This window comes from Manis javanica, chromosome 15 (genome assembly GCF_040802235.1).
Source record: "Manis javanica isolate MJ-LG chromosome 15, MJ_LKY, whole genome shotgun sequence".
Taxonomy (NCBI): Eukaryota; Metazoa; Chordata; class Mammalia; order Pholidota; family Manidae; genus Manis; species Manis javanica.
The window spans coordinates 17955882-17983235 of record NC_133170.1 but is presented as its reverse complement, the minus strand read 5'-3'; the positions used below and the strand labels follow the sequence as shown (position 1 = coordinate 17983235).

Below are 27354 nucleotides of genomic sequence, written 5' to 3'. Positions count from 1 at the left end.
TCCCTTCTTTCTTAAGTTTTCTCCTATGTGAGGAGTCTTGGTTAGGTGAATGACTGTACTTTTTTTGTTCTGGTGTACCAAGGCTTCCCCAAACTGCCAGCTCCTAGACTATGTGCCTGTGCCTGGTACATAGTAAATAACTAAATATTTGTTGACTGATTGGGTAACAATTGTAATTGCATACAGTTGACCCTTGAACAAAATGGGGGTTGGGGCACTGATTTCCCATGCAGTCCAAAACTCTATGTATAACTTTAGACTCGCCACAAACAGCCTGTTGTTGACCAGAAGCCTTACAGGTAATGTAAACAATCAGTTAACACACATTTTGTATGCTATGTGTATTATATACTTTATTCTTAAAATGAAGCAAGCTAGAGAAAAGAAAATGTTTTCTCAAATTGTTGCACGGCTCCAAAATTTTCCAATATATTCATTGAGAAAGTCTGTGTATAATTGGTCCTGCACAGTTCAAGTTGTGTTGTTCAAGGGTTAATTGTATTATCTGTTAAGGTTCCGTGGAGCCTGGAAGAAGACTATGTGATTGAGGGCTGGCAAGAGTTGCTCAGAGGTGACGTTGAGTTGGGTTTTTGATAGGGCTGATAGCATTCAAACAAGATACTTTTGACAGTGAAAAGGAGTGCCTAAAGGATATTTGCTTATTGACTCAAAAAATTTTTTTGGATGTACCTTCTATTCAAGAGAAAATATCTCTATTCAAAAACTTTTTTAAATGATTCATTCTAAAAGAAAATATATTCATGTACATCAAACCCAAAAGATGTATTCATATTAATGATCTCAGCATTACAAAGCACGATAAGTTGAATTATTACTCTGCTTTAGTCTCTTAGCTGTCTCAATCTCTTATATGTTTTTGGTATTTTTTTGAACAATCTTTTTTCAATTTTTTAAATTATTTAAGTCTTCAGTCTTTTCAAAGCTGCATTTTGTTTCTTAAATATGAAGTTCTTGACACCCTCATTGACTCTCCTCTATGGAACATATTTGTAATTGAGAGGATATTTTTGCTACAAATCCTGAGGTATACAGAAAGCTGAGAGCAAATTCCAAAAATGGAGGGTATTCTCAATTCCCTTTTTTTTTTCTTTGGTATTTAAATGTATGTTAGCACAAATAGTTTTCACAACTACTATATTTTTGCCTCCATTCTAAGGCAAAATAATACATATTTTTATAAGACAATACTGTTTATGATTCTTTTGAATGTTTTGCTAAATTTAAATACTATAAAATCTCAAGCCTCCAATATTTCATTTCTTTCCAGTACAGAATAGAAATGTATCCAACTTAAAATAGGGCTTATGGTAGCTAGTCTTCAAAGATGGACTAGGTTTCTGGAATAGATGTCATTGTGGAGTCCCTACTGCAAGGATTCAGGCTAGCCTGAATCACTTTATCCAATAGAATATGGCAGAGGTGATGCATTGCCATCTGCCTTTATGACTTTGGGAGCCCTGAGCTGCCTTATAAGATATTCAGCTACTTGTTGGAGAAGGTTGGAGAAGGCACTTGGAAAGGGAGAGGTTCTGGTTGTACATAGAGACAGAGAGAGGCACTGCTCCACTGGGCCCCAGTTACCCCACAGAATCAGAGAAATAATTAAAGGGGTTGCTGGTTTTAGCTGTGACATTTTGTGGGTTTTCTTATGCAGCAATAGGTAATTAAAACATGAATTGAGATAGTCCGATGTGCAATTTTAGAATTTTAAAATTAAGCCCTTTTCAGTGGTTGAGCTCTCTTCATTTAATGTGTTCAAATCCTCTTGCTTGTGTAGGGATAAATTTCATTGTCTTCCTGTTTGCAGTATTTACAAACAATTGCCATCTCTAATTGTAGTTGACTAAGTTTCAAGTCAGCTTTGTTTTATTTACTTAGTAGGTTTTTTTACTAAAGATTTTCACCTGATTTTGAAAAAAAATAAGCCAACATTTAAAGGTCTTATTTATAAAATAGTTCAAGCCAGGTGTACATCAGCTTAGATTGACAAAATAATTCTTACTCTTCAAAGAGTCAAGTGTTCCTAATATTCAACCTGTGACAACCAGCAAAGAGATAGTACACACTGCCAGGAAGAAGTATTTATTTTTAATTAGACATCAGCTTTCTTACAAAGATCAGGTAGATCACTTATTCTGTGTATATATAAAAAAATTTGAAATTTGACAGCTCTGGCTTATACTTTGTTAGAAAATGGGAGCTTATTTGGATGGAATGATAAATTACGTGTCTTATCACAGCCAGCTCCAAGTATATTTCTGCTCCATAGGTTTCTGAATTTAATAAGAACACTATTTTTAAAGTGAATACTCTACTCCAACAAAGTTTGTATCCATGTTATTACAAGATCAAATAATTAGTCCATTTGAGTGTACAGTGGCACACACAATAGTATCGATGTTTTACCTTCAGTGAGATTTCTGAAATTTAATAAATTAGATTTTGAAAAAGAGCCCATATTTGAATTAATTTAACTGACTTTTCCTCTTTGAAGCACCCATGACTGATGACAAACTGATATTTTCTAGTTGTGTGGGAAATTCTTCTGCTTCTGGTTCCAACAAGTTAATAACTACTGCTTTATTCTTATCTACACAAGGCATTTTGTATGTAAAAATGAGCAGTGTATTCTAAAGTACAAGTCTTCCTCAGCTTATAATGGGGTAATGTCCCAATAAACCCACTGTAAGTTGAAAATACCATAAATCAAAAGTGTGTTTAATACATCTAACCTATGAATGTCAGAGCTTAGCCCAGCCTACCTTAGACGTGCTCAGCCACTTACATTAGCCTACAGTTGGGCAAAATCTTCTAATAAAAGCTGACTCATGTGTTTGATTGAATACTGTACTGAAAGTGTAAAACAGTGGGTGTGTGGCTAGTGTCAGCGTAGGGCTGTTTACCCCCACCATCACTGGCGTGACTGCTGCCCAGCATCACGAGGGAATATCCTACCGCGTATCACTACAGATCACAATTCAAAATTCAGAATATGGTTTCTTCTGAGTGTGTATTGCTTTCACACCATCGAAAAGTCATAAAATCTTAAGTCCAGCCATTATAAGTCAGGGACCATCTGTACTCATTTCACCTGAATGGAAAGTTATGCTTTAGAGTTTTGTGTAACTATCTTCTGAGGCTGTGTTAAATTGCCATGTGTAAGCACAGGCTTCTTAACTGACTGCTAATTTTTGAAGTAGACACAGATGCTTTTTCGCTGATTTGGGGCTTGGAGTCAGTGTACCTCTGCAGAGATATGTTGGCCTGTGATAAATATTGAAAAGCATTTTGTGCAAATTACAGATCATCGACTTTTCTGACAAACAGAAATTCAGTATTTAATTTTCCATTAAATGTAAATGAGCTCGTTTTTTATCTCATTGTTCCTGATAGCTTTTCTCTTTTTTGCAAAATAAAAAAGCCTAACCCTAAATAAATAGTTTTAGATTTATAGAACATTAAATGACAAAAGCATTGCTTTCATTTTCTCTCAAGGAGTCTGTAAAGATTCCTCATACATACTCCCTGTTCATTGTTAGGTTCTCACACGTCCAGTGCCCTACTGACTTGGGGCATGGCAGGCTTGTATCTCTTACATACAAGAGATGTGCTCAGGTCAGGGCATAACCAACTGGTATATTCATTTAAATGGCTGTAGAGACACACAGCATTGCTGCCTTCTCCTACGACCACCCAGTACTTGAAGGAGAGTGGTTTCTAGCCACAAATGTTCCAAGTACTCTGAGTTATCAGTGAAAGCCTTGCATGCTGGAAATGTTCATTTTGTTGTTTGAGTGGGTGGGGAAAAGAGTCAAGTTTTGGTCTTAACGAGTGCAGCACCTGTTCAAGTGAGATCTGTGTTCACTGCACTTGCCTCTCATGTACTCTTACTGGAAAGACTGTAGCAGAAGCTTGAGTCTACCAAGCCATCCTGGCTGATTTTAAATTTGTTAAAAAATGAAATATGTATGGTGTGCTGAACCGGATAGGGCAAGGAGCTGTAAACTGGGCATGCCCTGCCCAAACCAAGACGATGGGTCACCCTAATGAGGACTAAAAGCTCAGGGGACTGTATTGGTAAGAGTAGTTGAGTTTTAAATCCAGTAGCTACCTAGAGCATGGGGTGCTTAGGAGAGGAAGCAGAGATCAACCCTGACAATGTGTTCCAGTCTGTGAACTCTTCCACACAGATTTATCTCAGGATATTTGTGGGTAGTGAGCAGAAGCAGCTCTTCCTTGAATTTCATGCTTTGTGACCTGGGAGCCTCTTCTGGAATATTAACTTTTCTTGGACTGCTCATTTTCCAGATGGGAGTAATAACACCAGAGAATGAGTAACTCTTACTTGTTTGAAGGCAAATCTTAAAGACAATAGAAATGCTATGGTCAGTGGACTGATGAGAGTTTCACCCCTCTGCACACCACTATTACTGTTCTGGTACAAGCTACCACCTGCTCTTGCTTGAGCTCCTAATTGGCTTCCCCACAGCAGCCAGAGGGATTCTTTTCATGTGTATCAGGTCATTTCAGCCCTTTGCACAGAATTCTCTAAAGACTTCCCATCTCACTCCTGAAGTCCTTTCGTTGCTGAAAAAGTCCTACTTAAGGGGCTTCCAAACCTCGCTGGCTCTGCCTCACAATAGGCAGTGTATTCTGTATTGCCACAGTGCCAATGTGCCAATACATGTGTAACGGAGACAAAATTTCCTTCAATGACCCTTGCCAGTATTATATGTAAGATAGCCTGATATTTTCAATTTTGTTGTTTGTTTCTTTTTTCTTTAAATGCTGGTTGCAAATGACAAAGTCAATTTCATGGCCTATCCATAAATCATGCCCCTCTGTTTAGAGAACAATTTACTATATGATCCCTACCTACCTCTCTGATTTGATGTCCGCCACTCCGCATCCTCCTTGCTTACTCCCCTCCAGTTACACCTGTGTCCCGGTTTAGCCTCAGGTATGACATGTTCACTCCTGCCTGAGGGGCTTTGCATTTGCTCTTCTCTCTGCCTAGGACCCTGTTTCCCTGGATGATGGCCTCATTGCTCACTTCCTTATTCCGTTTGGAGTTATGCTCAAATATTTTCCTATCAGAGACTGTCCCTTACCGTGCCCATGCCTGCATTCTCTGTTCTCTTATCCTCTATCATTGTCCACTGTAGCCCATATATATTATATAACATTCAATATATATACATTTTATGTTTGTCTCCTCACTGGGAGAAGCTGTGTGAGAGTAAGGATTGTGTTCTTTCACTGTCTGCTGAATCTGCAGAGCCTACAGCAGTGCTGGCACCATTGTGGGTAGCCCTTTCATATTAGTTGAATGAATGAATAAATGTAATTCACAGTCTGAATTGCATTTATCAAACTTCCCAGGAGGAAAGTCCCTAATCTGTCACATATCTTTTTTCAAAGCCACTGACTTTGGGATGAGGCCTGGGTGGACTCTGTAGGCAGGCCTAGCACCATTTGGTCTAAGGATCTGGGGTCCTGTGCACCTTGAGCATGGACTAGAAGGGCAGTGTCGTCCCAGGGAGAGTGTGTGCCCATGGCCCACAGACTTGGCTGTGGGGAAGGGCACCGCTGTTGGTGGGCCAGAGCAGGCTCTCTAAATTGTGGGCCCCTGTTGTCCAGGTGTGGTGATGGTATCACACAGGATTAATATAATAATCAGGTTCTGCCTGGTAGCCCGTGATGCGGATGTTTTGATGATCCTTTCTATGGGAGCAGTAACAGTGGCATTCTGATGGTATCATTTCTGTCTGGCATCATGCAGCTGTGTCAGGATGGCTTTGGGGAAGAGCTTGGTGGCTGAGGATTGATCAGGACAGGTTTGGTGCGGTGAAGTGCCCCAGGGAGGCGCTGTCCAGTGCTGATGCTCTGACAACAATAGCCACCTTCCTGATTTTCCCGCTCTAGTGTTCCTCTCTTTCCACCTGACCTGCACATGGCTGCCTGGCAATGCCTCTTAATTCAAAAGAATTAAATATCCTTTGTTTTTACTGCTTAGTAAGGCATGATCTTTTTAAAAATTCTAAGTATTAAGGAAATACATTAACATGAGAAAGTAGAAGTCTTATGTAATTCTACCTCTGAAGAGAAACACTTCTGTCAGTTCGGTATATACTCTATTAGTTTTTTACATATTTACCAACAAATGTATTTTGCATTTTTATTTTTATAAACATTTTACATGTTAGAAAATCACTGCTGTGCAGGTTGCCTGTTTTCACTGAGTAACGTATTGTTATCAGTTTTCCATAAAGTACTGCCTGATGTACCTCATTCTTTTAGTGCCTGGATCATATTCTGTATTATGGATTTGCTATTTCATTGAACCAGTCATGATCTTGGCATCATTTGCAACAGTACCCATAAATACCTTTTCATATTTGCATCTGCATATGTGTGTACATATTTCTTGGGACATATTCTATGTGCTGATTATTAGTTTTTAATTTCTTTAATTCTGTACACCCCAATTTGGAAATCATCAGTGGCTCTGACCACTTATAGAACAAAGTCTAGACCAGTGCTGGTAGAAATATAATGTGTGACACAAAATACTTTAAGATCTTCTAGTATGCTCATTATAAAAAGTAAAAAGGAACAGGTAAAACAATTTTAGTTACATCTTATTTAAACAAATGTATCCCAAACATTTTATATGTAATGTGTAATCAATGCCAAAACAGAATTACATAGATATTTTACATTCTTTTTTTGTACTAAATGTTTGAAATCTGCTCTGTATTTTACACTGAAAGCACATCTCAGTTTGGACTGTCCACATTTCAAGTTCTCAGATAACCTCACGGGGCCAGTGGCTGCTGATTGGGTAGCACAGGTCTGATGTCCTTAGCCTGGTACTTAAGGAGCTTTACAAATAAGTCACAGCCAATCAGGTAGAGCCCACCTGCATTTGCCCCTGACACTGCTGGGTCCCACAGACCTACAGTGTGTCCTCTTTCTTTTTCCTGAATCCTGCCCATCCTGTGGCAGGGTTTCCCAGCCTTGGCACTATTGACCTTTGGGGTCAGCAAATTCTTTATTGTGTGAGTGTCTCCTCAGCCATGAGCCTCCTGATGTAGCGCCCTTGATTAGGAATGCCTGCTGTGCTTAGTGGGCCTACCTCACTTGTACCAAGTGCCATAGGCATTTCCATTTATGGCTGGACTGCTGCTTGTGGTTCTTATTATGGCTGCAGGATACACATGAGCAAAAGCCATCAGAGAACCTTGAGTAACAAGATTTATTACTTATAGGTCCAGAAGGGTACACGGCACACCTGTGGGCCACACAGTGAGGTCACTGGCAGAGAGAGACAGAGGTGAGAACCTGGGGTGAGGGATGGAGAGAGATGGACCTGGGGCTCTGCCTTTATAAGGGCCCAAAGGAGGGGTGTCTAGGGTTTTGCAGGTTCGCTCTTTATTGGCTGACTTAAGCCTAAGAGCAGGAATTAGGGTACGAGGAGGGAGAAGCAGGGTCACTCAGCAGCCGGCTGTCTAGGTTATCCAGGTCTTTCTGACAGAGAAACCTTCCTGTGTGCGGGCTGCTTCCTTAGTTCCTGGTCTGGTTCTGCTAGTAGCTGTGTCATCCAGCCGGCAATATGTTTATTCAGGGTAGATCTCTTCTGAAATGGATGCCTTGGCAATCAAAAGCTGAACGCCAGGCCTTTTCAGTACAATTAAGCTTAGTGTCAGGCACTTAGGTGCTAGGAAGGCCGGTCTCTGCATTGTAGGGTGTTAGCTTCATCCCAGCCTTACTCCCACTGGATGCAAATAGCACCTTCTGACTCTCACCTGTGTGTAACCAAGCAGGTCTGACACCAAGAACCACTGTTTTAGGGTCAGTCTTGAATCTCTAATTACCCCGTGAGGTGGTTTTTTAGCCAATTGGATGAGCCTACTGTGACTTACCCTTTCTCTGAACTTGACTTACTGTCCAGCCAGTGTGGTAAGTATGTATTGTAAAAAAGTTGGTTTTCATTATTTTCCGTGAAAGATTCCTAGTTGATAGAACCTGTGGAACCAGTTGGGAAGTGTTGGTTTTTGCCCACATGTGTTGGCTTACATTTTGTGTTATTCAGCACTTGCCAGTCTAGGGCTTTTTTCCCTAAACTTTTGCAGGACTGCAGCAACCTATTTAATGCCATTGCATTCCTCACCTCATTTAGCACAGTGCTGTACTCCAGAAATGCCAACGGAGAGGTTGTAGGACTTGCACACTAGCACTTCATTCCACTAAGAAGTTGTGGCCAGCTAGCTGTATAGCTGCATCCACCGACTGCAGCTGGAACCTCTGAGACTGGTCAACGAGTGATTATCGGCATCCTGGGAACCATTCAACTGAAATGTCCAGCAGGAAGACTGTACTAAACAGTGTTTTAGATTCAGAGTAAGTGACTAGGCTCTCCTTTTTGTTTCTAGATGAACCTACTGACAACAGATGATAAATCAAGGAGTATAATGGACAGAAATGGTTGACTACTGAAGAGCAGCAGTAGTTGGGAAATGGCTAATGTCTCAAGGAGGGATGGATGATAAAAGAGAGTGGGGAACCTTTAAAATCACAGTGATACTGCTATGTGTAGCCGGGGGCAGGAATGCACAGACCTTGTAATAGGAACCCAGAGTGTTCTCTGCTGTGGTGGTGTGTTCTGAAATATTATAATCCTTGTAGCTGTAGACACAAGAGATACTAGAAATGACAGTCAGATGGAAGAGGAGTGTAAGCAGAGAATAGACAACAACAAACTGGCACATAAGTTGGCCTTCAGCTTGGTGCCAGCAGTTGATGTATTTCAGAGGTTGTAGTAAACCGAATTGCTAATCCTAAAGATTGGTCTGGTCGGTGAATGTACGTGGAATGGGAGTTAGAAGTTAGGGACAGAGTGGTGTGGGAGATGTGATAATAGGAATATTATGAGACATTTAAGATTATCCGTAGAAACACAACTGGAAGTGAAGGAAAGGCTGGAAAGTAGATCTGCAGGGAGAAGTGTCTCTGTCTCACTGAGACCCAAACAGGAAAAATAATAATAATAAATTGTGAGAAGAGTATTTGAGAACAAATTGATAACTGACAGAAGGTCCTGAAAGCCACCAAAATGACATACTGAGAGAAGCAGTGGGATTTTCTTCACAGGAGAGTTTTAAGAAGGAATGTTATTGCCTTCCAATTATGGCTTCATGTCTGTTCTCCCCATAGGCTCATGTACTCGAAACCCCTCCTGGCCCCATAAGAGAAGGTTCTATGATCCTGATGAGATTGTGTGCACTGGAATCACTTCTCCTGGAAAGGAGATGCTAAAGGGTACTCGAATAAAATATTAAAATTATGAAGGACGTAACAAAGGCTAATCAGTTCTTTCTTTTCCCCAGACCTCATAATATGAGAACAAGGGTTATTTGATGAAATTAAAGAGTAGCAAATTAAGTGCTAATAAAATGAGATAGTCAGTTATATAATTCATTACTGTGGGAGGTCACAGAGGCAAATTCTTGGCTGGATTAAATATGGGGCTGGATAATTTTATGAGTACTAATGATATTTTTAACAGTGGAGGCTGATATTAAGAGAGAAGTAATCCTCTTAGATTCTCTAGGAGATGGTTTGCAGGGACCTCTGGCAAGTGGTGTCTGAGAAGTGTGACAGCAGGCTTTGTGGGTTCTAACCTTCAGTGGGGAACTGTACTAAAAATTCGCTTTTAAGGTGAACAATGCCCTAAGGTATTCCATTCAAGCTTCAGTCCCAACTTTTCTTATGGAGATCCAAAAGTTCTGTAATCAGAAGCAATTAGGGTACAAAGTTTTGTTATACAAGATGAGTGAGTCCTGGAGATCATATATTGTATGGCAGTGTGACTGTAGTTAATACTGTGCTATATAGTTAGAAGTTGCAAGATAGTAGATCTTAAATATTCTCAGCATATACACACACCCAAAGAAAAAAATGGCAAATGTGTGAAGTAATCGATTTGTTAGTTAGCTTGATTGTGGTGATTATTTCACTGTGTGTGTGTCAACTTGTATAGCTTAAATATACACAATTTTTATTTGTCAGTTATACCTCAGCAAAGCTAGGGAAAAAAAAATAAATGCTAAATAATTTTTTTTTTAAATGAAGCAATTGGGAAAGACATTGCCCAGAATTAGATCATTTGTGGTCTTTGGGAATCTTTCAGTTGATTTATTATATTCCACCCATGTGTCAGGCACTTTGCTTGGAGTTTTAGTAATCTCTTGGTAATACAAACATTTAGATAAGTCAGTGCCTTTCAGAATGAAAGAGCTGGCACCGCAGGTAGGCTGTAAAGGAGCATGGAAAAACAGGGAAGCAAAGAATAGCTCAACCTGTGTGGTTCAGAAAAGGTTCAGAGAAAGTGACGTTTACACTGAGTCTGACTGTTGCGGAGGAGCTCACTGTGTGTGATGGGCATTCTGGGCAGGAGGAACCAACGACATGCACAGGCCCGAGGCTGACTGTGATGTCGAGCGTCAGGGAGCCCCCAGTAGTTCAGACAGACTGTGCCAGGGGCCAGAGGGTCAGAGACGGAGAAGATAGGCGTGAGAGGAGGAGGGAGCTGGGTGGTGAGGTCCTGGGCCTGCCTGAGACCCTCTCGAGCAGCAGTACTTTCCCGTGGTGGTTGTAGTGGTGGGAGGTAGAGGAGAGGTAGGGTGGAGTTTCCAGAAAGTTCACTGACTGACAAAGGGCAGTCCCTCCAAAGCCTTGCCCCACCATCACAGGCTTCCCTATTTTGGCCACTGTCACCAGTTCCCTGGCGGAGAGCCTTGTATTCACACAATTCTTTGATTCACTAGTTTTTATTACCTGACTGAAACCATCTTTACTGTGACCCTAATCACCATTATCAGTAATTAAAAAAAAAAAAAGCGCATCCTACCTTTAGGTAGAAGGCATTCTTATAGGTCTTACATAAATTAGGATGAGTCTAGGGTGTGTGCCTTGTCTTATTCCCTTGGGTTCTGCCTACAACCAAGTCTATGTTTGGGTGGGTTAGGAGAGGCAGATTTCCTTTGCCTGAACTTATACTCCAATTTCCTCTGTGAACTTGGCTCAGCAGACAAGCAGGGAAACATGCAATGTCTCTTAGAAGCAGATGGATTGAAATGTTAAAAATCTGTTTTGTTAAATGATTTTGGCTAACAGAATAATCAGGGGGAAAAAAGGCACCCAGACTTTGCTCTTTCTCCAGTGATACTTAAATGAGAATATCATTAATCACTCAGGGTCTAACTTAGAATTTCTACACCGTTAATATCGGTATGAAGAATCAATTAGAAATGAGAGAATATCATATACAGTCTTTGTGGTGCTTACAAATGCTTTATTACTATTATTTGTGTTGTTACAGTACAGTATGCGAGCAGCCGTTTTCTCTATCACATTGTAGAGAGTGGTGTCCGTATTTGGGACATATTTCCATGTCTGACCTTTTTCACAGTAGTTTAAGGCTCTTCTGAGAAGATGATTCTTCAAACACATGGGGTTGCTAGAGGCATATAAAAATGAGATTAGTTGCAGAACCAGATGGGTATGTGCTCAGTTTCTTGTGAAGTCATCTAAGTTACAGAGCGTCAGTGATAAAGTGTAGAACTAAATACAAGTTCTAAAGTAGACATATCCAAATGTTAGCTCTGTCTGGGGAGCTGGGATTGTTTTCACACAAGCCAACATTTAGGCTGGGTTTAAAACAGAAATTACAGTCAATCAGAAGGAAATGGAGGTGGGGATCAAGGAAGGAAAGAGGATTTAAAAGCTGAAGCAACAGACATGCCTCCTGGAATTTTGAGTGGCTTGTTTTTTTCTCCCTTTTTCTAACTTGTGATACGTCAATGTTATAATTCAAATACATTTTGAAAAATTCTCCTTTGAGGAAAGAACAGGCTGTGTCATGTCAGCATTTAGTATATATTAACCTTATCAACGGGGTAGTGATCAAGGATTCCTTTAAACCCAACATTAATTTACTGAAGTATTTAGTAATCATTTGTTCTCCAGGACACGTGGCAGGAGTAACACAATGTTTTCCTCCATTGTTAGACATGTCTGCATAATGAATCAGTCCAAGTTAGAGCCTTCTAAAACCATGGAAAACTTGGTTTTACATGAACTCTACCTTTTCTTGATTGGGCTTCCTTCACCAAGGTTATTTATGTGCAGTTGAGTGAAGAAGAAACATAAGCATTAAAAGACCAGTAATGCCAAATGATAAACACATCATTTCAAGGACCACGTGAAAATAGGTGAATATATTTAATACAACTTCATCATTTTTACAAAGCATTCTTCTTTTCCCTTTAGACCTTAGCTGGATCTCCAAAATACAAGTGAATCAACCGGCAGTTCTGAGGCGTGCCCGACAAATCCAGGCTCGGAGAACCGTGAAAAAGGAGTGGCAAGTAAGGGTTCCTCTTGAGCATTCCGTCCCTGTCATTTACAAAGCCCGGCCTCTTCCCTCAAGGCCACAGTATTGAATTTTGCTCAAGATGCATCTAAACTTAAAAGATTGCAGCTGTCCATGACTTATTTTAATAATTCATATATGACGATGATGGGTTGGAGAAAGATAACGCATTTATCCAAACAAGTTAAAAATCTTATCACTCTTGAGTGGCAAAGCTGCAAATGAATTTAAGGCATCTTTATTCATGAGTGAATTCCATGGCATATTTTCTCCCCACATTTATTCAGTTTCTTAGACATACCTTCTTTGGTCATCTTCTATGTTAATTTTAAAACTGTAATGTCTAAGCCTGGTGTGTCTGCTGTTGAGGCCCTTCGGTGGAAGAGTTGACCTTCTTTGATCATCATGTTTACCTTACCTTGTTAATTTTCATAAATCTTTTTTCAAAATTTAAAAAACGTTTTGTTGAGTACTTATGTACTCAGCATGTTCCTCCACGTACACCACCAAAGGCGTGCTGTGCGTCATACAGGACTGAAAGGAATTCAGAGTTCATTGCACAAGTCAGGCAAAATATTGTGCTTGAAATCTTTCAGGGTGACATTTCACATTTTACTCCTCCTTGGAAATATTCTGATTGAAAAGATAAGAGGAAAATCATCAGAATGAGTTGTGAAATATGAGTATTTGTTTTAGAAATGTAATGGAATTAAAACAACAACAACAAAGTAGTGACTTTTTTGTTTAATGTTTCATCCCAAGAACCCTGGGTTTGGAAGTAAAATGTCAGATAAAACTGTCTTCTTAACTTCTCCCATATTGAGATAGCTATCAGGGGTTCTTTGTGGCTGAGATGGAGAAGTCAGATGTGGGGAATATATTAGGAATTTCAATTTGGGATGTCTGTGGGAGAAAAACAATTTTAAGTCTACTTACCCTTTTTATATATTCTGTGTAATGTTCAGGTCATTGATCACGCTTGAGCAATGTTTATGTCATATATCAGAATGATATGTCTTAGAACAGCATAGACATCAGATTTTAGCACCCATGTTTGTCTAATGATTCTCTGCTAAGTGGGTTGGAGATGAATTATTATTATTTTTTAAATCCTGTTTTTACTTTTCTTAAACCAGGCTGCTTGGCTTCTGAAAGCAGTTACCTGTATAGATCTTACTACACTTTCAGGCGATGATACATCTTCCAACATTCAAAGGCTCTGCTATAAAGCCAAGTATCCAGTCCAGGAAGATCTCTTAAGAGCTTTAAATATGCACAATAAAGGTAATGTTGTTGTGTATAATCTGGTGTTTATGTCTTTACAACACTAATTCCCAAACCTAAGAGGACTTAAGATAAAGTTCAGCTACTAAAATGATAGCAGCAGTAAAATTTGTGATAGAATTGTGTACATAGGCAAATAGTTGAGATTTTTCTCTGAGAAACAGCAGGGAGAGAATCTGCGTCTCATTTTTTAGGTCAGTTCTTTCCATGATGGATTAGAGTTACTGATAGAGACTTTCTTTATTTTTCTTTCCATTTCTTCAGTTTTGGAAATTTTCTATCTAGTGACTCTGAGATACTGATTCTGACTCCCTAGCCGCATGTGAAAAAGCCAGCCTCATTACTTAATAATCACATCTCATACATAAAGTATTTTCTGTAAGTAAATGGAATACTTTTGAGAATAAAGTACAAATGGGGAATATTGCATGCTTGTATATTAGGTTAGATCTTTTAGAAAAAGTTATATGCACTTTCTTAGTATACAGAAAGAACTTTCTAAATTTGCCTTAAGTTTAGAACCTTAACCTTTTAGAAATGGAGGAGACCTTTGCGAGTCTACCCCCTTATTTCTAAGCAAGGAAACCAAGACCTGGAAGGCTAGATGGTTCTTCAAGAACTGTGTTACTCAGTGGGCTGGTTTTAGGAGCCAGATCTTTCCATGGAAGGATGCTTCACGGTTCCGGAGTGCCTGCCTGTTTCTAAAGAATGCAGCTAGAACTAAACTATGTTTTCTACCTTTATCTTGCATCTACCTACCACTTCAGCATTTTATTAAAAATAAAAATAATAATAATAAAAAAGGGAGAAATGTGGGATCAACATATAAATCAAGTATAAAAATCAAACGAATATTCATATTTGACCTGATTGTTTATAGGTCATAATGCGTGATCAAAACCGAAAGTTTCTGTGATGAATGCCCTTGTACTGTTCACCATGTAAGAATTTATTCACTATGTAAGAATTCGTTCACCATGTAAGAACTTGTTCGTTATGCTTCAGAAGATTGGAGACTGACGAGAATTAGACTTGAGATGGATTAATGATTGTACATTGAGCATTGACCCCCCTATGCTGAATTTTATTGTTGTTAACAACCATTTGATCAATAAATAAATATGAGAGATGCCCTCTCAAAAAAAAAAAATAAAATAAAATAAAATTAGATTTCACGTAAAAAAAAAATAAAAAAGAATGCAGCTAGAGATGGTACATTGGCCCAATGCAGGTATTTTATCCCAGATAATTTATGGATAACTTACAGACTGAAACAACTGTACAGCTTTTGAAAAACATGTTTCTTTTGAGTTGACAATAAGATACCACCACCAAGTGTTAAAATAAAAATAGCACTTAAAAGTAACAATTTTTGGGGAAAGGGCTGGAAAAAAGGTAACAGCTTGGTATGAGCCTCATACTATATTGCTTTGTTTTATAGTGACTTTGATTTTTTGATTTAAATTTTTAGAATTTAATGACTTATTCCTCAAAGTGAGGGCCCTAGGTCCAGATTTTATTATTTCTGGCATGAAATAAAATATTTTCATTGAGTCAAGACCACCAAAGTGGTATTCCATGTTGACCGCAAAGAACAATGTATCACAGGTACTTCATTCCATGACTAACAATGAGAAAATGACCCATGTTGTCAAGAATTGGAAGGGAACATGCAATGTAAAAACCTTTTAATTTGTTGCCACTTCGTAGGGGAGTTCATTTTTCTCTCCTTTTGATTTCTGCCAATGTTGTAGTATAAGTAATAATTAAAAGCATATTGTGCAAATTGAACCTTACATAGTGAGCTCTTCCTTCACAGGCATCACTACAGCTGCTGTTTGTGTTTATCCTGCGCGGGTGCATGAAGCAGTAAGATCACTGAAGGCTGCTCGCGGTAGCATCCCGGTGGCATCAGGTGACATTGGTTGTGGCTTTTGCTGTTGTTTTCCAACATCCAGTGTTTCAAGTCAGACACTTTGGGGAATTATATACAGTTTTATACTATGATTTTAATTAGTTTTGTATATTTAATTGACTGTATTTATTCATTCTGTTAGTATTGTCTGCTAAATGGCAGACATTATATTAATTCTGAGGAATACAGAACTGTATCCCTGTCCTTAAGGAAACTTAGTTGTTGAGGAGGAATAGTCAAGTTTAAAATAATCATAAGGCAGGAGATGTAGTATAACATACATGTAAAATATAATCATAAAGGTATGCGGAAGGTATGGTTATAAGTCAGCAGGGAGATTGGTGATGCTGGGAGAAGAAGTGAATGCTTCAGAGAGGAGAGAATACATTGGATCTTAAAGGGCAAGGAGGAGTTTGCCGTGGTGGTAAGAAAGGGAATGGCATTTTGGATAGAGGGATTAGAATGTGTGAAGGCACGGAAGCATGGGCGGGGAACTGAAAGTGGTCTGTGATTGCTGGATCCTAAGGTGGGACAGTGGAGGGGCTATTGGGATTGAAGCTGGAGAGGTAGATGGGGGCCAGATCATCTAGGGAAACCATGGCAGTGGCATTTGGGCTTCGTTCTGCTGAGAGGAAGATACTGAAAGGGTTCAAGCAGAGGTGTGCCATGATCAGCTGCATGATGTCGTAAGCTAGGGGATGGTAGTGGACAAAGTAGAGAGCGGCGAAGTGCAGTTTGGGAAAGTGATCACAGCCCACGTGGGTGATGATGACAGCCACTGGCCATCCCACCTGCCTCCCCACCAAAGCATGAAAGAGGGTATGTTCAAGAGTTATTGACTTAAGATAGACTCAGTGGGATCTGGCATGAGTTAAAGGAAAATCTTCAAAGCTTTTATATAAATACATGTGTGTGTGTTTGGATAGATAGATACATAAAAAATTGGATTTTGTTTTTAAAAGAAGAGGAATATCCTGGTGCTTTAAAAAAGGAGTCTAAAAAGATCGTTAATTTATTTTATTAGGGGTGCATGAAAAGAAACATAGTATACAGTATTGATAAGCAATCCGTTTGTGAAGATTCCCAAAGTATTTGTCAGCTATACCTTTATTGACCTTAATGTCTCATCAGCCTCAGTCAATTCAGCTTTCCCTTTATATAACAGGGAAACATGCTTTCCTTTAAGATAGCAGATCCAAGGAATTTAATAACATCAAGGAAACACAAAAGATTATCTTTATACATGGGAGTGGAATTAATGATACACGTGTAAAAAATGTTAATACATTGTCAGAAATGCAGTTGTATTTTTATTTTCCTTTTATTTGTGCTTGACCCTGCTCTTCCCAACTTACCCTGCCCCAATTTTGTGGACTGTTTGGATGTTCATTTTAAGATAGGCCATAGCAGGAACTGATATTACAGTTTGGTTATAACAGCTGTAAATATGAATGAGTAAATCAAGAATACAATGATGGCCAACTTGATCAAGTTGGATCCAGAATTAACTAGTGTCCATCAAGGCAGGGCTGTAGCTACGGTTTTAGGACTATCACTGTGATGATAACATTTTCTTAATTGCAGTTTACTTAAAGCACCCTCATGAGCATCTCTGTAGCAGCTTCATTTCAGGTCTTCCAGAGGATGTAATGACAATATTGGTCCTAATGCCAGTTCTGTATGAGATAACATTCTATTTCTTCATACTTCACTTTTGTGTATAGTCCTTAAAGTCATTAACGCTTTTGTCCAAATGCTGATTTTTTTTTTTGTATGAAATTCTGTGTTGATAGAATGACCAAGTGAAATTTGTCTTCCTCCCTCCTCCCTCCCTCTCTTCCTTCTTTCTTCCTTCCTTCCCCTCCTGTCCCTTCCCTGCTCTTTCCTCCCCTCCCCTGCCCTCTCCTTCCCTTCCCATCTTCTTGTTTACTCTGTCTGCACTAGTGGCCACTGGCTTTCCAGCTGGACAGACTCATTTAAAAACACGATTGGAAGAGATAAGATTGGCTGTGGAAGATGGAGCTATGGAAATTGATACAGTGATTAACAGGACCCTGGTGCTGACAGGCCAGTGGGAAGGTAGGTACATGTCCTTATCTAAGAGGGAGACATAGGTCTTTCCCGGTTAATCAAATGGTGAGGATCTGGTAAGAGGCAGCATGTTTTGAAAGTCATTGTTCTAGATTACAAGACACCAGATGAGAGGGTAGATCTAGGAAAAACATGGTAGGATTGTTCATCCGGTTCTCTTTATAAATCTAGGCAGTCGCCCACCTGCATGGTTTTTTTAGATCCCTTTGAGTGCTTAGGTGAATAGTTATTTTCATGCAATAGATTGCTTTTATTCTATCCTCTACTGCTTTGTTACTCATAACAAATCACTCCAGGCAAGTCTTTTATGCAAAGTTTATTTGAATATGATGGAGGAAATGTCCCTTTTTTATGTTAATCTTTGTGGATTTTAAGGGTGGGGGATTATTAATAAGGCAGTCTGTTTTTACTCCTGCTGTTCTTGCACATAGTTCTCGTGAATATTATTTCATTTTCACCTTTGAGATTCATGATTTATTATCACATTGATCACAATAAAGAATTGCCCATTCCAGTAACAAGCCATTGTTTTTATAGTTAGATATTAAGAAATAGATTATACCTCTCTTAAATATATTTTATATGCCACAGATTGTTGGTAGCAAAAATAAGTACAGTTCTCTATTTCCAAAAAATTATTCTAGTAAGTAGTTTAGCTAATTTTTTTTAACAAAATCATAAAATAAAGCCAGAATCATATCGTTTCTTTAGATATGTAAATATCAAGTAAATGGCATATTTTATGGTAATTCTGGAGGTTATGTCTGCTCACTGTTAAAAATTCTAACCAGGAATAAAGGAAGTGGATGTTCCACATAATCTCATCCCCTAGAAATAATTCCTGACAGTGCTACAGTGCACAACTTTCCAGACCTTTCTCTTCATATATACACACTATGCAGCTCCTACCCTTTTTCAACGTACTTACTTTCAATAAAAAGTAAGGTTATATTGAATGTATTTTTCCTTAACTACCCACTGAACTTGCCAATTTCTCAAGGATATCTTTCTGTGACTCTACCCATCAATCCATCTAGTTCATTATCTGTAACTCCTAACTTTGTTATGTATCCATTTAAGAATTCCTTTTGGTTATGGGGTAGCAAAGATTCAGTCAATGGTCTAAACATTCAAGGATTTATTCTCTTATATAAAGCCTGGAGGCAGGTATTTCTGGGATATTTTCACAGCTCCACAAATTTCTTGGTGACAGAGGCTACTTTTATCTTTACTTTCAAAATGTGCAGCTTCTACTCTTATACTCATGGGTACCCCCTTGTCTAAGACAGCTCTGGAGTCTCAGCCTCCACACTCATCCCCTAGACAGCAGGCAAGGAGGGCTTGTCCTCTGCCAAAATCTCACACAGCTTTTTGCTTACACCTCACTGACCTAAGCTGAGTTACCTGGCCATGCTTGGCTGCCACTGAAGCTGGGAAATGAAGTCTTCTAGCTTGGAATATTTGCTACATGCAGGGACATTCTCTAAAAAGAGGTGGTGTGCATTTCTGGGCTTAGATGGAAATGAGGGAGGGAGGTACCAGCAGGGAGGGCAGCACGCCACAAGTTCAACAGGGCGCAGCAGTAAAAACCTTAATGGCAAAGGAGCAGGCGAAACAGCAACAAAAATGTATAAATAAGAAACCTTAAGTCAAAGTACAGCAGTCTGGACTGTTAGCTCCGGGGCAAGTCAGCAGCCCCTGAGAGCACCATTGAACTCCAGGAAATACACTCACTCCTCTGGCAGTTTTGAATGGTCTAGAAAAAAAATGTAAGGCCACCCATTGCCTTACACACCCATCCATACTCATCAACAGTTTTAGCCGTTGCCAGGTTTAAGCTCTTGACAGCTCACAAATAATCTTTTTGTGCTTTTAATTTTTGTTACTTTTCTTCTGGGCCATGTGTGCTTTTGACCAATTGCAATCATTCTTGAAATGCTTATTTTAAATAGCTGTCCCTTGTCTCTACATATTAATTTGGCTTGTTTGCTTCTAGTCACAGATTCCAGTTAAGATTTAGGGCTAGAGTAAGAGAAAAAAATGATTAAGCATAATATTTAAAACAAATCTGGAAATAAACTGTGATTTAGTTGGATAAAAAAACTATGTCCTTCATGTCTTTTATTAAGCAGTTGTAGACACAGAAGTATGGTGGTTTAAATGATAACTTGTGCTCTTGTCTTTAGAATAGTACTAATTGGAAAAGAAAATACAATAGGACATGAGTTTTGATGTTATTGGCTAGCTTGTGAATGGTTGAGAACTGATTATTTCCCAGTAACAGGCGTTCATGCAAAATACAATAACACAACTTTGTCCCCGACCATACTTTTCTATTAACTTTTTTTATGGTGTTAATAACCTCTTGACCCAAAACAAATTGAAAAGGAACATTTAATACTAGAAATTTAATTCTAAGGAGAAACCCACAATGACTTATGCCTTTTTTCACTGTAGTTATTTTGTCTTAATTTCGGTTTTCAATTTGATTACATATTGTATTTTTCAGCATCATGTTTTAATATTAATTGTTTACTAAAATATGAGCATAAAATTGATCTCTTGAAATTTGCTGATGGAAATGTCTGTCAGGCTATTTCATGTTCAAATCCAGGCCCCTCTCCTCTGTGCACTGAAGTAGGTAGGGCTCTGGTTAAAGGACAAAAGAAAGAATGCTGTGTTTAAACCTGTGCTCTCAGAGTGTATCCTAACTATTTTTCATGGTCACAAGGGGCCACAGTTTAGGGTCTGAACCTAAAGAAGAGACTGGAGGGGAGCTTGTATTCCTCTCTTGGATTCTCCCTAGTTTATGTGTTCTTTTCTGACTTCTAACCCTTCTGCCCACCTTGAGGCTCCGTCACTCTTAGCAGACCTACCTGGTGGCTCTCAGAGAAATGGAACCGGTGGGCAGGAAATCCTCCCTGCCCTTGTGACACATGTGCTTTCCTTTACTTCTTCCCTTTCTCCTTCTGAGTCCATCGAGATCCGGCTCTCATCTCCTCCCAGATTTTCAGAGGCTTACTCCATTAATTGGCCACTTTTCCTCCTGTATCTTCAGCCCCTCTCTCTACCAGCTTAATTCCCATGAGCGTCTAAACATACTTAAGCTTTTCTTACCCATATGCCAACATTCCCGCTCATCCCCCATCTCAGTCTCTTTTCTATTCTGCCTTTCAATGGTTAAATTCTTAAAAGGGTCGTGTTTACTTGCTTCTCTTGAGTCTATTCTAGCCTAGATGCTAATGACCTCTTGTTTCCGCGCGCTCAGGGGCTAGTCCTCAGTTGTTTATTTAGCTTTAACATTTGGCAGCATTTGGCACAGTGGACTGTTTCCTCCTTCTGTAAACACTCTTGTCGTGGCTTCGCTGACCCTGCATTCTTCAGGTTTTCCTCCAGGTTTCTGATAGTTCCTGCATCTGGTTTGACAGCGTCTCTGCCTCTTTGAACACCTCTGAAGTGTTGGTGGTCCTCTGATTCTGTCCCAGCAAATTCCACCTTCTCAAACTCTGCCCACTGTCCCTTGGAAACCCCTTGTGCTCACCGATTCCAGCCACATCCCCTTTGCTGGAGGCTTCCAATGTCCTGAGCCCCAGAACCCACTTTCTGCCTGACCCCTACCTCCTGTTCTGTTTCCCCACTAAACCCTGTTGCTTTTCATTGATCATTTTCACAAAGGTAGACATCCAGAATGAGTGAATCTTGACCAAATCCTTAAAGACACTAGTCCCATGAGAAAGAAATACGTTAAAAAATATTTACATCTCCCTAACTTTACCAATACTTTCTCTTAAATGCATTTTAATGTCAGAACTGTTGTATCAGTAACTGAATTATCCTGGAATACGGTGATGCTGTTGGGGCTGCTGAAATCTCTGGGCTGCCTAGCGCCATAGCTAACAATTCAGCCTGCCGTGCCTTCTGACTTCATGTGTCTTTCTATTTAAACATCTTTGTTATTGTTGTTTTGCCTGGTCCTTTGCTGTTAGGCTTTTTACTCTCATATCCTGTTGAGTTCGTGGCACACTTGTCCCCCCTGCCGATATTTCCCTCACTTTTTCCCATCTTGGCACAGAAATGAATCCACCTAACTGAATCCTCAGGACACTGGTTCTAACTGAATAGGACATGGAATGTATGGCTGGTTCTCAGAATTACCTGACAAACATTTTCACATTTCCTGGACCAGCTCCTCTCCTCCCTGAATCTAGCATAGCCCCCTGAATATACATAACATGAGAACTAGATGTGAGGAAGTTTGGCCCCTTCAGCATGAAAGTCGCCCCAGGTGATCTGACTCTTCCCCTCTCCCCCGCCATACCGTAGTCCTGTAGAGAATCACTAGCTCGGAGCATCTTTTATCTTTCTTTCTTTTTTTATTTTTTAAACATACTTCTAGTTCTTGGTTCTAGTTTAGGTGCAGGATAATGGAAGCATTGTTGAATTTACATATCAATAAATTTTTACAAGTCATAGTTCCCATGTGTTTCTGTTTATTTATCCTGGATCTGCAGTTAGCTGTAAGAGGAAGTGTAAGGAATAAAGGGTTACTCGGCCCAGTAAAGCCAGAAAGTTCTCCTGCTTCTGTAATCATGGGAAAAGGACAAAGCCCTCAACCTGGGAAGGCTGTGCCTTGGGATGATGATAGCAGCTCACTGGCCTCTGCTGGGCTGGGAGATTGGTGGGGGTACCCAGCCAGCCGTATAGGCTGGTCGTCACTGGTCAGTCACACTCAGAACTTACCCAGGACAAGTACACTGGAGTAAGAAGGGACGACAGCCCCAGCTACTAAGAAGCGTTGGGAGCAGCCTTTGCATTAGCTAGACCTTGGCTGGAATCCTGGCACTACCTTTAGTAGCTGTTTTCTGTTGGGCAGGTTTACTCCTCTGTGCCTTCTGTTCCCTCTTTGTAAAACAGCAATAATGGCATCTGCTTCACAGAGTTTTAATAGGGATTAAATTAGGTAATGTATGTAAATTGATCATCCTGTTGCTTGGCCCAGACGAATGGGCCAGTTTCTTCTCTTTGCCCTTCTTCCTAGTGATGAGAGTATGTTGTCAAGGGAAGTAACTGTAAAGCACCTATCTTGAGTAAATGAAACGGATCTCCAAAGACTTGGGTTTTTGTCATTGTAATTTTGCTAATTTACATCTAGTCCTTGGATAAACACTGCCTCTTTTTAAATAAACTAGCAAGGTGGGCATAAAATGTAATGATTTCTATAGTCCTTTGAAGCTATAACGGCCTGTGATTTTATATTTGGCATTTTCGTTGTCCGTGGGTATTATTCCCATGATAAGGACTTGTCATACAGTACTTTTTAATGACAGTATTGAAGTTGGCATCTAAGTTGCATTCCTTAAACAGTTCTTTGAAGAAAGCATTCACCAGAAGAGGTTCATCATTGTGTAAATCTTACTGAGCAGGTTTTGAAAATTAAATGTGTTCTCTACTCTGTAAATATACAGAGGTGTTCATTCTTCACTTTGTTATGATCCTCTCTGCTGCCTGTATTTGCCTAGTATGTTATGAGTGACGTGCAAATGGTACTGGATTCTGCTTTGTTCAAGCATCTTCCTGTTACTTGAGCTCAGGACCTGGAGCTGGCTTACCTGGTTTTTGGAACCCTGTTCTAGACTGGGAAACCACAGACATGGCCCCAAAGATGGTTTCTTTTGTCACATTTTTCCACGATAGTGTGTTCAGTGTCACAGATGGAAATATTGTTTGCTTCTTGTATCCAGAGTCTCATGTACCTGCCATGCCCTTCGGTTCTTCAGCTCTGAGTTGCTTTCTTAAACTTGGTTTGTGTAGGACGTGCCTCATGCTATCAAGAGTTTTAGGGTGAGAGAATGGAATATTTGGGCCAAAGCCACAGTGTCTATCATTGGGTCATATGAAAGTGGATTCCAAAAATCTTCAGTCTGGGCAACAATTTATTTTTCTTATTTGCTTATTTTCATACAAGGAAGATGGTAGAAAGAATATTCTTAAGAGAAATTGGTATTTTTCTTTGTTGTGTAGAGCTGTTAATCATAACATCTTATGAGAAAAGCCATCTCTAAATCTAGAGACACTGGGGAGGTATCACATAATCCATAATCTGTGCTTTCTCTGTTTTGGGAGTTGTTTATAATAGAACAATTCTGGAGATACTTATGGCAGCTGAATGCTTTTATGGTTTTTGTTTTTATGGTATGATTCTTCAAAACTTCAAATACTATTGACCAAAATGTGTGTTTTATCTCTTGGAGGGTATTTTACTACCTGGTGTAAAAGAGGTTATCTCTGCTTTAGTGTTGCAAGATTAATTAGTTGCTTTGGTGGATGAAAACTGTTCTTGAACATTTTGTGACTTTTGTAGTTTAAAAGGTTGCTGTGCAATTTTATATTAAGTGTTTTACTGTACATATAATTATCTTGAGAGTTATTTTCAGGCCATTCTTGTGCAGTGTTGAACATCTTTCTGGTACTCAAAAATAATTGCTTAGATATGTTCATTAACAATTATTTTTTAAGTGCCTTTGAGTAGCATGAAATATAAAAAGACATCTACTTTGTGACTTTTAGATAGGAAATACAGCCTTTAAATATTGGACTTTTACTTAAATCATAATTTCTTTGCCTGAAAGCTTTACAAACATAGTTTTCTTTGTCTACAATAGTGCTTTTCCAGAAAACTAAACTGATTGCCAGCCACATCAAGATTAAGAACATACTTTCTTTTTAGGTGAAAGCTAGAGAGAAATAAGGTAATTTTAAGTAGAGAAAAGTAAAATGCTATAGATGCAAATTCCTGTTGGCATGGGGAGGCCGAAGGGAGAGCCAGTTATCAACTTGTTTTGGATGCTGTTTAAAACAGTTGCAAAAAAAAAAAAAAAACACTTGCAGGATGTCCCCCTCTGCCCCTTGGATCTATATCCTCATCACACACGCCTTTCCCAGTGTAGCCAAGTTCTCTGATTCCATCAGTGACGCACTCCACCAGGCCAGCCTCACTTGTTTTTTTCTTCCAGGAGTAATGAGCCGAAGGCCAGGTTATGACCTTCATTTCCTCTTCTCAGTGTGGCAGTAGAAGGAGGGACAGACAGGTGGCGCCTCCTCTGCTGGCTGTGCTACCATATTGATTAAGCATCCACAGTGTGATGCATCCTGGTTTCTAGTACACCCACTTGTGCTACTCCTGAAAACCTCATTATGAGTCAAAACATTTATTGTCAGGTTTTTAATGTTACATCACTGTGCCAGCCACATCTCTGATGTATGTGTTTTGTTATATTTTTGCATTATTCTGACTAATTTGAAGTCATGGTGTTTGAATTCCATTTTCATGTGTCAGTCATCTTTTCTAATAGCCTTTCAAATTATTGTTTTTCTGGTACACGCAGGAATTAACTCTTTTTTTTTTAAACATAATTTTCAGTTTCCGTAATGTTCGTCTCTTTAACAATGAACATGTATTACATGTGAGTATGTGAGCAGGGAAATTAATAAAGGCTCTAGGGAATAAGGACATGATGTATGCAGAGATTTATCCATAAGGATGTTAACTGAAGCATTGTTTGTAAAAGCAGAAACTCTGAAGCCCTAAGTATTCAATAATAGACAAGTGATTGAATAAATTATTTATGACCATAAGTTGTGCAGCCATTAAAAAATTGTGCTACAGACCTGTGTTTATTAATAGGGAAAGATGTCTGTGATATGTCAAGGGGAAAAAGCAGGTTACAAAATAATTTGTACCATGTATAATCACGCTTTTTTGTTTAAAAATTATAAAATGGTTGATAATCTTAAAAAAGCCTTCTCATAAGAAAAATACCTTGGTGCTAAATAAATTTTAATAACAAAACGTATCTTTTTTAACTTTTATTTTTGAATGATTTTAAACTTAAAGATAGGTTGAAAAAACAGGACACAAAACTGTTACCCTGCAGTCAGATTCCCTGTTATAAAGTTCTATCCCGTTTACCTTTTGCCTTATTATTCTCATTCTCTCTTTTTCTATCTCTATATGTGTGTGTGTGTGTATGCATTTTTGGGTATATAATTAATTACATATGTATTTTTTTTTCTGAATTTGAGATTAAGGTAGACCTGTTGATCTGTTACTCATAAATACTTCAATATGTATCACCCATGTACCAAGCCACAGTACCCCATCCAAATCAGGAAATTATCCATGATCTCCTATTAGCATTAATTTCACAGACTTTGTTCAAATTTTGCAGGTTGTCTCAATAATGTTCTTTATTAGGTCCAGGATCAATTGTTTTATACCTCCTTAGACTTCCTCAGTCTGGAAGAGTACTCAGTGTTTCCTGGTGTTTGAAGAATAGACCTATTATTTTGTAAAATGTATTTCACTTTGGGCTTGTTTGATGTTTTCTCTTGCTTAGATTGAGATTATGTTGTTTCGGCAGAAATACCCCGATGTTTTGTTCTGTTCTTCTCAGTGTATTATTTCAGTAGTCACAAGATGTTGATTTGTGCCATTATTTATATTATTTTTTTAGTTGGCTTACATGGTTTATGGTAAGTTTCTCCATTGTAAAATTAATAAGTATTTTGTGTTTTAGTAATTAATTAATACAGATTTTGAATGCAGATTTTTGAGGCTCTGTTAATTTACCATTCCTCACCTAACTTTTGTTCAGTATTTTTAGCATTCATTAATTATTTATTCAGTTATTACTCTAATAGTTGCCAAATGGTGATTTTCTAATTCCTTTATTTCTTTTATACTTTTGAGTTAATGGTAACTTTGACTTCCTTCTTTTCTTCCTTTCTGTTTGTAAGAACTCTTGGATTCCTATTTTACTCTATTGGTTATAATCCATTACTATCATTATTTATTTTGATACTCAAATTGTCTCAGATTTGGCCAGTGGGAGCTCCTTCAGCCTGGTTCCTCTGCCCTTTTTACATGTTTCCATTACTCTTTGAGACCTTCCTTGCATTCTTATGAAAGATATTTCAGGCTTATCCTTACCTTTCTTTGGAATCAGCCATTTTTCTAAGGAGCTCTGCTGCCTTTCAGTGAGACTGGTATTTAGAAACCAAGATGTGGGTGCCACATATTACACTCCTTGCTGCAGGCCTTCCCAGTGGACAGGTCTCAGAAGTCCACATGCCCACGTATTCTCAGTGCACATGTGTAAACACACATACATCTGTATCTATTTGTCTATCTACTTGTCTATCTCTCTTTGACTATCTGTCCTCTCCTTTTTCATATTTATGCCTCTCTTTCTTGTCAGTAAGAAATCATGCACCTGTTATCCTCATATATTTACTTACTTGATTAGTTTCCTTGTATATAACAGTCTTGACCGTATGGACTGCTTCCCTGACCAGTGCTGTCCACTCAGGCTGTTTGAGTTCACCACATCCTTCAGAATTCTCAACCATTACAGGCCCTGCTCTGGTAGCATACAAGCCAAGAATTTCCCTAGGCCCCAGGGACATGCCACAGGCCCCAGTTTCCCTCTGCCTTCATTATGGGGAGTGGCTAGCAGTATCTCTGCTCCCCCTCTTCTCTCTAGCTGAGAGCTCCCACAAAGTAGAGTTCAGATTGTCTTTCTGAATCAAAAACAAGAGGCTGTTTGAT

The 27354-nt window shown here is 39.0% G+C and overlaps 1 protein-coding gene across 7 annotated transcripts in view; it reads left to right on the top strand.

Moving 5' to 3' along the window:
- The window catches only part of DERA (deoxyribose-phosphate aldolase), a 99565-nt gene that overhangs the window by 27249 nt on the left and 44962 nt on the right, over positions 1-27354 (top strand). For 2 of the 7 annotated variants that reach the window (XM_037023114.2, XM_037023112.2), the window contains exons 2-5: positions 12355-12452; positions 13594-13741; positions 15561-15656; positions 17601-17735. In XM_037023114.2, coding sequence (XP_036879009.1) covers positions 12355-12452; positions 13594-13741; positions 15561-15656; positions 17601-17735 — 477 coding nt within the window. Of the gene's footprint in view, positions 1-187; positions 300-7292; positions 7358-8203; positions 8425-9237; positions 9343-12354; positions 12453-13593; positions 13742-15560; positions 15657-17600; positions 17736-27354 lie in introns of those variants that run through there. The other 5 variants (XM_037023116.2, XM_037023115.2, XM_037023110.2 and 2 more) reach the window with 5 other exon arrangements.